General features: G+C 44.9%; 1 protein-coding gene across 5 annotated transcripts in view; it reads right to left on the bottom strand.

Annotated features, from left to right (window-relative positions):
• The window catches only part of PRKCD (protein kinase C delta), a 127,966-nt gene that overhangs the window by 11,525 nt on the left and 104,063 nt on the right, over window positions 1–12,378 (bottom strand). For 4 of the 5 annotated variants that reach the window (XM_075939352.2, XM_075939350.2, XM_075939351.2 and 1 more), the window contains 4 exons: window positions 7,236–7,332; window positions 2,656–2,783; window positions 1,463–1,636; window positions 506–597 (listed from right to left, as the gene is read on the bottom strand). In XM_075939352.2, the coding sequence (XP_075795467.2) occupies window positions 506–597; window positions 1,463–1,636; window positions 2,656–2,783; window positions 7,236–7,332 (491 nt within the window). The remainder of the gene's footprint in view (window positions 1–505; window positions 598–1,462; window positions 1,637–2,655; window positions 2,784–7,235; window positions 7,333–12,378) is intronic. The other variant, XM_075939353.2, reaches the window with a different exon arrangement.

The following is a 12,378-nucleotide window of genomic DNA, read 5'->3' as shown; positions in this document are numbered from 1 at the left end:
ACTATGCCAAAAAATTGGAAACCCAAGGGAAGGGAATACGTTTCTCACATCTTGGAGTTCCATATATAGAGAAGAGGGGTCAGAGTCTTGCAGAAGACATGGCTAAGAGGAAAACTCATCTCAATCACTGCTAAGAAACATTTCACGTTCTACAACTTCTTTCCTGTCTCATTAAGTTCCTCAGGCTATTTAAAGTAATCAAACCCAACCCTACAAAGGAAATGAAAACAAGGCTGAGAGAACATTTCCTTGTGTCACCCACTTCTTATTACAGAAGGTCGTGCAGTGGATGGAAGAAACGCTTTCAAATACATCTTGAATATTCAGCCAATCAAACAGATTGGCTCAACATCATTAGGTGCTTTAGGATGATGAGCAGCAAAAAGAAAGACAAAATTGACAACCTGTTCTCGCAGCACAGCTTGTCCAAGAGCCATTTTTTATGTTTAAATCTTATTTTAACCCCCCCCAAGAAAAGCAAACTGCTCACTGATTTGGGACTTACGTTGCTCTGTAGAGATCAAAGCGCCCCTTGTCCTGTATGTGGAACATCAGGTCCCCTCCATTCAAGAACTCCATCACAAAAAACAGATGATCCTATTCACAAAGCAGGAGAGAACACAAAATTAACTTGCTTTCGTAACTCTGACCCAGCGTGGGTGTGCTGCTTCCCTCTGACCAAGAAAAGGAATAAGATGAGGCGAGCGAGAGAGGAAGCTGGTAAATGGCTTTTATAAAAGGCTCTTTTGAATTTTTTAGCTTTTCTCTCCTGCTCAGACCTTCACCAAAATCAAGAGTCCCATTGCTACAGATTTCATTAGCTCAGTGACATCCTCTGTATCTTACGGTGTGTCTAGACTACATGGCTCCGTCTATGTGAAACGAGGTTTACCGGAGCGGTCGATGAAGGCTTCCCTTGTTGACCGCGCCGTGTCTAGACTACTGCGCTGTGCCAGATCAGCTGATCGTCGGCATAGCGTGGCTGCCATTTTTATTTTAATGAAGCGGGGATTATTTAAATCCCCCCTTCTTTGCCTATGCCGAGTAAACTACTTTACATGGCTCTGTCAACGGAACCATGTAGTCTAGATGTACTCTTATTGTCATGCGCTTACAAGTCAGCTGTGAATGTACATTTGAATGGATCATCCATTTGGGCTTCCCTTGTGTGAGTCGTCATAAAGATACTGTCAGCCAGGATGAAACCAGTAATTGAAATATCAACCACACCTTGCTCTGGACACAGAGTTGTAAATGTTGTTCTTTGCCAGGCTTAGTGGCATTTTGCACCCACTTTGCACAAACCAGTGCAAGGGAGGAACAATCAGAACCAGTTCCTCCAGGCAATGAAAACATATTTCAACCCATGCAAAGAAACAGTGTGTGCCTAGTCACACATCCATTTTGCTTTGCTATGGACACCAGTATTCCCATAAAGGCAAAAGTGAAATCAGTACTATACCTTTGTCTGAAATGTGCAGTAGAGGTGAGTAAGAAATGGGTTCTCCCACGCAAGTGCAAGGACCCGCTTTTCCACCATGGTACATTCCACGTCATCATCGATTAGCACCACATCCTTTTTCAGAGCTTTGATAGCAAAGTATTCATTCTTCCCTTTCAGTTCAGCCAGGAGAACCTGCAAACACAGGAAGACTTCAGGGCATTCATAAGAGAAGCTGACTTGGCTAATGCTGTAAAGCAGCAGAGGAGAATTTCAGGCCAAGGAATTGAAAGAAGGTTGCAAAGCACTACAAGAAAGTTATTCAAAAATGTGGTGATTCACACCATCCCTCAATGGCCCCCCAGCCCAAAAGCAAAGCAAAAGATTTTATGACAGGGTACAACATAGAATTTGGACCCGCCCAAACAGATGGTAAAATGTAGGACATCTGTGCAGCTCTTCGGTTGCTCATGGACTAGAAGAAAGGACATGAACCCTGTTCATCCCTTCAGGGTGATTTCAGTGCACTGGGCCACTGCTATGTCGTACATATGAGTGCACAACATCATGTTATACTTTAGAGCATAAAGGCTTTTGCGTATTAAAGGACAAAATCCAGAAAGAAAGCTACAATGGGTACGTCAATGTGGATCCTCTGAGTTCCAACTCGGCTCGTCATTCGTTGCTTTTTAATGCCTCAGGCTCAGATGATCGCATTCCATTAGCAGTAACACGTTCACAACCTGGGTTTATACAATTCTCTTCCCCATAGAGGTGTGTCTAGATTACAGGGTTTTTTCAAAAAAAGTGGCCTTTTTTTGAAAAAACTTCCCCTGCATCTAGACTGCTGCCGTGTTCTTTCGAAAGTAAATCGAAAGAAAGTGGCAGTTTTTTTTACCGCGGAAAACTTCTTTTTATGAGGAATAATGCCTTTTTTCAAAAGTGCTCTTTTGAAAAAAGGCTCTATGTAATGCAAACTGCTTTTTCGAAAGAGAGCATCCAGACAGCCTGGGTGCTCTTTCGAAAACGTGTCTTGCTTTTTTGAAAGTACTGGTTGCAGTCTAGATGCTCTTTTTCAAAAGAGGCTTTTTTGAAAGTATCTTTCGAAAAAGCCTCTTTCAAAAGAGGCTTGCAGTCTAGACGTAGCCAGAATGTTTACTTATTACTAAGAATAAAATGTAAATCAAAGTAAGCACTTCATGCTTGTTACGCACCTTTCCAAAGCTCCCTTTCCCGAGTACTTTGTGAAAGATAAAGCTGTCTATGGTGAATTTTCTCCTGGTTCGTGAAGCTGGTCGTGGTGTAGTACCCTCCCAAAGCTTATCATATTCGCTGTAATCTGCTAATGCAAGCCAGGATTTTAACATTCAGCAGAGTCAAGGAATTTTCACGTTGGAGATGGCCGTAGGCAGGGCCGGCTTTAGGCCGATTTGGCCGATTACCCGGTATGGGGCCTCGCGCTTAAGGGGGCCCCGCTCCCGGGTGCGCGACGCATGCTCAGTGCTCCCCCCCCAGGCGCGCAATGCATGCACGCTGCCATCCCGGGCACGCGACACATGCGCAGTGCTCCCCCCCAGGAGTGCGAAGCATGCGCACTGCCGTCCTGGGCGTGTAATGCAGCCGCACAGCCGTCCTGGGTGCACAGCGCACGTGCAGTGTTCCCCCGCGCGACGCATGCACAGTACTGTCCCGGGCGCATGCAGGGCCCCGCCCCCAGAATTGGGCCCCGCGCTTCTTAAAGCCAACCCTGGCTGTAGGTTGACTTGTGAGTGCTAATATGCCAAGAGTTCAGCAAATATGCTGCTGACAATGGTGACCACAAACCTGAGGACCTTATAAAACTAAATCATTGAAATGGAGTTAAAATTGTGAGCATAGCCTGCTGTAGGGGGAGGGTATGTTTTGAAGGCTGCTTTAAGCCACCTTCTCAGATCCTAGGTCAGTTGGGCGCTGGTTTAGAGCCTACTCCCTTAAGGTGTGTCTGAACTACACCCCACTGCCGACAGAGGGATGTAGATTAGGCACATCGCTATTGCAAATGAAGCTGGGATTTAAATATCCCACCTTTCATTTGAATAGAAATGGCCGCCGCTTTTTGCCAACACGGCACTTTGCCAGCAAAAAGCGGCCGTCTAGACGGGGATCGGTTGACAAGGAAAACCTTTTCCAACCAATCCCTCATGCCTCCTGCTTCATTTGCAATAGTGATGTGCCTAATCTACATCCCTCTGTTGGCAGAGGGGTGTAGTTTAGACACACCCTTACACTGGGGGAATGAAGTGGGGGTGGCAAAGGCCCATTGAAACAGCTAGGGGCTGCCAGGAGGCAAAGCAATCTTGGCTACCTCCGCTTCAGGGGGGAGCCGAGTTAGTCTGTAACAAGAAAAACTTAAAAAAACAACAAATAGTCTAGTAGCACTTTAAAGACTAACAAAACATGTAGATGGTATCATGAGCTTTTGTGGGTACAACCCACTTCTTCAGATGAATGGAATATTAAAAGTCCAGTTCTAAAATAAACAGTGTCCGGGGGAGAATAGTGAATAAGGGTATGTATACTCTACCGAGTTTTGTTGACAAAGCCTGAGTTACGTCCACACTACAGTAGCATTCTTCCAAAAGTAATTCAAAAGAACAGAGGGGTTTTTCCAGTTTTGGTAATCCTCTTTCTATGAGGAAAAAGCCTTTTTCCGCATGTGTGGACGGGGAAGAGGGAGTTCTTTCAAAAAAAAAAAAAAAAAAAAAAAAAAAAGGAAAAAGCACAGGTGCTCTGGTGGCCACTCCGCCCATAGTATTAACAGCTTAGATGCAAGATAGCGTCCATTCAGTGTGGACACTCTCTTTCGGATGTTTTCTCGGAAGATCTCTTCTAGAAAGAAGGTTCTTCTGAAAGAATCCTGCAGTCTAGCCTTAGAGCAGTGGTCTCCACCCTTTTTACACCCAAGATCACTTTTTAAATCTCATAACAGGTGAAGATCTATCGCCCGGCCCCTTCCTTGAAGCCCCGCCCTCTCTATTCTCCTCCTGTCCATCACTTGCTATCCCCAGCCCTTACTTACACACACTGATAAACAGTTTATTTTTAAATTATGCGATACATAAAATTAAAATCAGGTGTTTATAGTTATGAAATAAATGGTCTGTTTTTTATTCATGCTATTTAAATCTATATGAAGCATTTATAATTATAGATTTTGTGGGGACAGAGTTTTGCAACTAGGGGCAGGGGAGAGGGAACAGGGTGCTGGGAGGGCAGAGGACAGGGTTGTGCAGCAGGGGACAGGGTGCCAGTGGGGACAGAGTTCAGGGAGTGGGGACGGGAGTACGGACAGATTTCTGTGCCTGGGGACAGGGGAGTGGGGACAGAGTTCGGAGAGTGGGGACAGGAGAGTGGGGACAGCGTTCTGTGGCTGGGGAGTGGGGTGCCAGTGGAGGTGGAGAGTCCCCTGTATATCCCTCCTCCAAGGATTCTCCCCTCCCCCCAGGGAAACCAGCCCGTACCTGCCCCGGGTCCAGGCCCCTCCCCCCCCCGCGTAGGGAAGCCCCACCCGTGCGCGCCTGTCCAGGGGGCCGAACCCCCACCCGCGCAGAAAAACCCCGTGCACGCCTGCCCTGGGGCCAACCGCCCCGCCCCCACAGGCGTTTGTCCCAGTGCCAACCCCCCCCCGTGCAGGGAAACCCCGCATGCACCTGCCCCAGGGTCAACCAGTGTAGGGGAGCCCTGCGCGCGTGCGTGCCTGCCCAGGGGGCCGACCCCCCCGGCGCAGGGAAACCCTGCGCGTGCTTGCCCTGGCGCCAACCTCCCGCGCAGGGAAGCCCTGCGTGCACGCCTGCCCCGGGGCCAAGCCCGCCCCCTCCCATGCGCGCGTGCCGGGAAACCCCCTGTGCGCCTCCCACGGGGCTGACTCATAGGGATTACCTTACCTTGAGGTAAGTAGTGGGGCTTCTTGGGGGTGGGAGGGAAATGGGGGCGGGGCAGACAGGACGCCTCGCGAGCGACTGGTCGAGGCCTCGTGATCGACCAGTAGCTTGTGATCGACCTGTTGGTGACCATGGCCTTAGAGTGTTCATGTTACATGAAGCTGATAGAGAAGGTGCAAATTGTTCTTAAGTATCCATTGTTTGGTTGGTTAAGTCATGAGGATGTGGAAGGGAGTGTGCTAGCCAGTAATGTCTTTATTCATACCTTTGTGATGGGTCCCAAACTTGTAAATGAAGTTAAATTCCAATGCTTCCCTGTGTATTGGCTTGTGGAATTGGCCTCAAAGGACTCGGTTTCTTTGAGATCTATTAATGAGTGCCTGGGCAGGCTAAAACACTCTTGAACAGGTTTCTGTGTGTTGCCTTTTTGGATATCTGATTTATGTCCATTAATTCTTTCCCATACAGACTATCCAGTTTGGCCAATATACATGGCAGAGGGGCATTGCTGGCATTTGCTGGTTGTACCCACAAAAGCTCATGATACCATCTACATGTTTTGTTAGTCTTTAAGGTGCTGCTAGATTATCTGAAGAGAGTACCTAGATAAGCAAAATAGCTGCTATAGTGCCAGTGGCTGTAATGTAAGAAAGAATCTGATCCTATGTGCCTTTACTATATGCTTTAGATTTTCTTTTGCTAGGAATTAGTATGGGAAATTGGAAAGATATATTAGGAATGATCAAGCGATTCAATAAAATCAGCTCCATACACAAGAAAAAATACCACCTATAAACCTTGGATTATCATCTCTTACTTGATCCTAGTAGCTACTATCAGACTTCATGGAACCACCCACATTGGTATAAGACACTTTGAATTTTCCTTCCAATATTCTGATCTGTGTTACTGAAGATTTCTTCCCTCGATTACCCTATCTGTTTTCACACTCTACAAATACTATAATGATCACATTAATGGAATAATAATTACTTTGAGAGAATTGATACAACCCTGTCAATAAGATTATAGTAAATGTGTTCTAAAATGACATCCAGTTATCTTACTTTTGAACAGAACTGCATGCATGGAATTAGTGTTTGTGGGGAATTTTAAGTAGTTTTTCCATTTAGTCCCAACTCATATATTTTAGTTGATGCCAGTTTTTCAGATGAACAGCCTGCTTGTCATTTCACAAAGGTTTCGACATGCTGAGAGTCAGTCAAGCTCTTCAGACTGCGTACTGTACATTTTTCAATTACAATATGCTGAATATTTATATGCGCACCTCTCCAATGAACATTCCTTTCCCAAATTCTGTTAGGGAAATTATTCTAGAATGAGAATAGAGCAAAAGCTGCAGGAATTTGATCCTGTTCTCATTTATTTCAATACTTCTGTGGTTACTTTTGGACAGATCAACCCACACATCTTCATAAATTCACATTTTTTTTCACAATATTCTGTGTTTCTGAAGAAAAAAGTGTCTGAGGAATAAAATCTTACTAATGTTTTCGATGTTCTGGGGATAATTAGTTTCAGACAACAAACTATTAAATATAATATTTTTAAAATTAATTCAATTACTGTATTAAATGAATTATAAATTTAAATGATTAAAATAGCAAATGATGTGTTATTGATATTCAATGTTCAAAATATTTGTAAAGTTATAAATATTATTTATCTGAACATAGTCACAGAGTTGTGCAGCAATTATCTTTGTATATTAAAGCTGCCTTTGTGTTAGAAAAATAAGAAAACATTGTTTTCAAGGTATAGTAATAGCAAGTAACTGCCCATGATTAACATTTCAATATAGGTATCAGTCTGGTAATTATCTCTACATAATTAAGTGAAAATTAATTTCTTACCAGTTGTATCTCCACCCAAAGCTTTAGGTTTCTTATCAAAATCCTGGTAAATACCAACATTTTCTAATGACCCAGAATCAGATTTTCTGGTCGATTTCTGTACAGGAACAAGAGACATTTCAGGTTATTCTTGCACTGTAATTTGTAATGTTTATCACAGCAAGATATTATTCAAGCTTTTGTTACAGTAGGTATTAACTAAGAGAGTTTTATTTATTGCTTTGTCTTTATTTTAAGCAAAGCCCACTCCTGTGCGAAAGAGGAGGTTACTCACCTGTGCAGTAACTGATGTTCATCGAGTAACCCTGTGGATGTGCCATTCCATTGCTGGCGTGGCCCTGTGCCCTCACTCGGAGATTTTTACAGCAGTCTCTGTGCAGGCTGCGTATGTGTGGTGCCTGCCTTGCATACAGACAGTGCCCTAACATTGCGTGTGCATGGCCTATCTCCTCAGTTACTTCTCTACAACAGACCACAAGAAACTCTGAAGTAGAGGGGAGGAGGGTGGCAGTGGAGCACCCACAGGGATACTCATCTCAAAGAACATCAGTTATCACACAGGTGAGTAATCTCAGAGGGGGGGGGGGGGTTGCTGTGGCTGCTCCACTCCAGGTGACTAGAAAGCAGTTCATTAAGGAGGTAGGTTCTTCAGGTCTGGTAGGAAGGCTGTGGAAAGTACAGTTCTGTCCATTCTAGTATCAGACAGTGGCCCCTGAATGAGAGCATTGTGCTTAGCAAAGGTATCTTTCGAAGCCCATGTGAGAGTTTGTGCAAGAATACTGCAGAGGCAGATATCGATCTTTCGGAGTGCTCCCTACTAGAAGAATTTTTTGTTGGTGGTGGTGTTGGTAGCATGTATGAATGTAATCAGATATCCAGTGGGAAAGCCTCTGGGAAGAGACAGATTTTCCCTAGGAGTGGTCCACAACGGGTATGAAAAGTTTAAGTGATTCTCTAAATGGTTTTGTTCTATTGAGGAAAAGGAGAGAGCCCTGTGCACGTCGAGAGTGTGCATGGTGGATTCAAAGGTGTTTGCATGTGGTTTTGGGAAGAATGTTGGCAGGTGGATGGGTTCATTGCAATGGAAAGAGGAATGGACTTTTGGAAGAAATGTGGGGAGTTGCAAAAAGCGACTTTAAAAAATATAGTGCCTAGTGGGTTCACCACGAGTGCTCCAATTTTGAAAGGTTGACGCTTTAAGCAGCTAGGGCCAAGTGCAGGTCCTGTGGATGGGCAGGCGGTTTAATATCTGGGGTAGAGAGCTGGTCGTCTCTTAAGGAATCCCCATCACTGGGGGTGCAAATATGGAGGTGTCATCACTCTTGAGTTGAAATCTGTGATTGCTGCAAGGAGAACCTTTACGGAGACAAGGGAGAGGCTGGACGTTTTAAGGTGTAAGAGGTAATCAAGGATTAAGGGAAGAGGTGCAAAGGAATCAGTTTGTTAAAGCACCAGTGGGAAACCCTTGACCATTTGTGAAGATAGGTTGTGTGTGTAGACTGCATCCTACTGGGTAAAAGTAATCTTTGGACATGCTCAGAGTATTCTAGCTCCTAAGCAGAGAACCATGGAGCAGCCACGCTTGGAGGTGAAATATCTGTAGGTTGGAGTGTTGCATCTGTCTGTTGTGAATAGGTCGATTCTTGGAAACCCCCAGAGACTGAAGACTCTCTGCACTGCTTTGTTGTTTATCTCCCCCTTGTGTTCCCAGGGAAAAGGCCTGCTGAGTTTATCTGTGATAGCATTTAGTACCTGGGGAAATAAGCCCTTCAGTTTTATGACCAGGGCCTTAATAGTGTTGAATCTGTCATGTGGGAGAGCAGTGATCACAGTTTGGAGTTGAGCTGAACTCCTATAAACTCTGATTGCCAGGTAGGCATCACTGTGGATTTGCTTATGTTTATTTGCAGGCCGAGGGAACGGAAGTAGTGGATGGTTATGAATGTAATTAACAATGTGTCCTAAAGAGAATATACCTTTATTAGGTATAATCTTCCAGGTAAGGGAAGATGACGGCAACTTCCGTCCTAAGGTGTGCCATTACTACTACCAGGACCTCTGGGTGCTATGGAGAGGCCAAAAGGTAATACTCTGAATTGGTAGTGGTTGTGACCTAAGAAAACACCTGTGAGCTGGATGTATAGTTAAGTGGAAATAGGTAACTTGAGGATTGAGAGGAAAACAAATCCTCCTGCTCCAGCACTGGAATGATGGTGGTGAGGGTCACCATTTTGAATCTTTGCTTTTGATATACCTGTTCAGCCTCCTGAAGTCGAAAATGGGATGCCATCCTCCCATTTTTCTTTTGTCAGAAAGTAATGGGAATAGAATCCCTTCCCCCTCTGTTGGGCAGGTATGGTTATACTTCTCTGAGTCAAAAGAGATGCCGTACCTCTTGGTGGAGCAATTGGTCATGAGAGAGATCCCTGAAGAGGGATGAGATGGTTAAAGGGCATTGTAGGGATGGTGTAGCCCAGTCCAACGATATGCAGGACCCATCTGTCTGAGGTGACAGCTTGCAAATTATTATAAAAAGTCTGCAAGTGATGACCAAAAGGTGTAACAGAAGTTGGAAGCACTGGAGAGAGTGGAAGGTCTTCTCAATCCTCAATTCATCTCTCAAATTTGTTTATTAGATTGAGAAGGCTGGGACTCGATTGACATAAGGGGACGCTGGCACTGAGACCTGTTTCTGTGCCACTGAGATTAATGTTGCTCATATGGTCTTTGCTGCTGCTGCTCTGCGTACAAAGCATATTGTGGTTGTGGGTAAGGCTAAGTGCCAGTGTGCAGATGCCAAGGGCTCTTTGCAGTGAAGAGTTTCTCACCATCAAATGGGAGGTCCTCTACAGTGGCTTATATCGCCTGTGGAAAGGAGGTGTTGAACCATGACACGTGGCACACAATGACAGCAATACCTGTGGATCAAGTCGCAGTGTCTGCCACATCAAGAGCAGCCTAAAGTGCAGGCCAGGAGATTGCATGGTCTCCTGCGATGACAGCTTTGATTTGTCATCTTTTTACCTCAGGAATGTCATTAATAAAGTCAGTAAACTTTATGGTTGTATTGGAAAGGAGAGTTGCATAGTTGGCCACCCTAAATTGTAGGGTGGATGAGGCATAAACTTTGTGGCTGAATAGATGTGGTCTTCTGCTGTCGCAACTAGGGAAATAGACTGGAAATCATGTTTAGGTTTTTTTTTTCTTTTTGGTGCTCTGCTTACACCATGAGTGCATTTGAGGTAGGATAGCCCCTCAATGGAACACAATATTTCCAGTCCTGTCTTTTGCAAGTGGGCAGGATAGTGGCTGTGGTTTGCCGGATAGCCGTGGTGGGGGTCCAACACCACAGAGTTAATGAGAAGAGCAATCTTGGAAGATGTTGCCGATGCAAGATATCAGTGAGCTCTTGTTTGTTCTCAAAGACCTCTTCCAGGGTAATATCGAGCTCATAAGTTACGCTCATAAAGAGATCCTGAAAATGGGTAAAACCATCAGCTGACATAGGTGGAGATGACATGGTGGCCTCGTCAAATGAGGCAAAATTGGTGTTCTCTGGCAAGGTGTCTGGTGCCACTTGTTCTGTGTCTGATGGTGCCTGTTCCTCCACTGTGGCCAAGGAGTGATGGGGTTGGGTTGGAGACCCGTTGGCTACTGTGCAGGGGTGGTGTCTGTTGCAGTGATGCATGTGTTACGGGCCCCAGGGCCTTTAATACTGCCATAGGGCGTGGGTGGTCCCATCCACAGGAGACTGTACCATGAGGAGAAATCCATGGCATAAGACGACCGAGGTCAGATTGGTGGTGAGGCAGTGGGTGTATTGATGGGGGAGGAGTGCTGTGGTGAGAAGACTCCCTCTGTCGTCCTCATCCTCACTGAAAAAGTGAAGCTGGCAATAAATGATGGCACGGTGCTGATGTTCCCGGGGGATGTCGGTACGGAGCAGTAGACTATCAAGCATCAGGAGGACGATCGTCTGGTGGGAGAATCGTGGTGATATAGGACAGGGCCGGGGTGTTCTGCACAGCGGTTGACCGCAGTGCGGTCAGATTGATCAGTGCCTTGGAGAGTCGATAGGGGAGATTTCTTGAGGAATGTGGGATTCCCCCAAACAACAGACACATCAGAAATGGGAAGGATATCCTTGCACATAGTGCACCTTTTAAACCCTGGTGAGCCATGCAAAACTGAAACCTATCTGAGTAACTACAGGGAATGGCGTGAGGGAAAACTTGGGAGGGCGGGAGGAAAAAGAGGGCAACAGAAACTTATCTGAATAAACCAGAAAAACTAATCTAAAACTAATGTAACTATTGGGGATAGCAAAGAAAAAATGTTAGCAACACTGCTGAGCTCTGTCTCAGCCTGGGGACAGTAGAGAATAACAGGCTGCACATGTGCAAGACAGGTACTGTCTACGTGTGACTCATGAGGATGCTGCTGTAAAAATCACCAAAGACACACCAGCACCTGGAGTGAAGCACGCACGGGGACATCTCTCGAAGAAGAATATGAATTTACTCCTTTGCCTAGAAAGACTTTGGTAGTGGAAAGCTGAAGTATTACATACTTTCCCTTTTATAGCAGCTGAACTTTCCACTGTCATAGGTTGGAAGAAAATAAACAATTCAAAATGGTGCTAAAAATGCTTGAGTACTCTGCACTACACCACACCTCTGCCAGCGTAATCCACTGAGAATTATGGGTTCAAAATATATCTTCATTTTAATGATAGGGTGGAAGAAACAAACAAAAAACCCATGGCTGGATGGTGGTGGGAGAAGTGTGTATTATTTTAACTGACAGGTGTCCTAGACATAAAAAAGAATCACAAGTTTACTGGTGTTTATCACATGTAAAGCAACTTGTATTGCTGTTCCTTACACAACTGCAGTGTTAATTCCATGTACTAAAAATATTGTTCTATCAGCCCTAAGGGTTTTTTTAAAGCAAATATCGCATAAAAGCTTCGGAAGAGTAGCTTAAGATGGAATTCTGAGATGTATTTCATGTTGTTCAGCATGTTGTTTTTCATTTATGCTGTTCTTTCACAGCCAGTACACAGTTTTCTGCTTCTAAATGAAAGTCCGTGCTATCAAGCTGGAACAGAAGCAACCACCAGGCACAGAAGCCCAAGAAGTTA

Source organism: Pelodiscus sinensis, chromosome 11 (assembly GCF_052426305.1).
Source record: "Pelodiscus sinensis isolate ZL-2025 chromosome 11, ASM5242630v1, whole genome shotgun sequence".
Classification (NCBI taxonomy): Eukaryota; Metazoa; Chordata; order Testudines; family Trionychidae; genus Pelodiscus; species Pelodiscus sinensis.
This window is presented reverse-complemented; position numbering and strand designations above follow the sequence as displayed.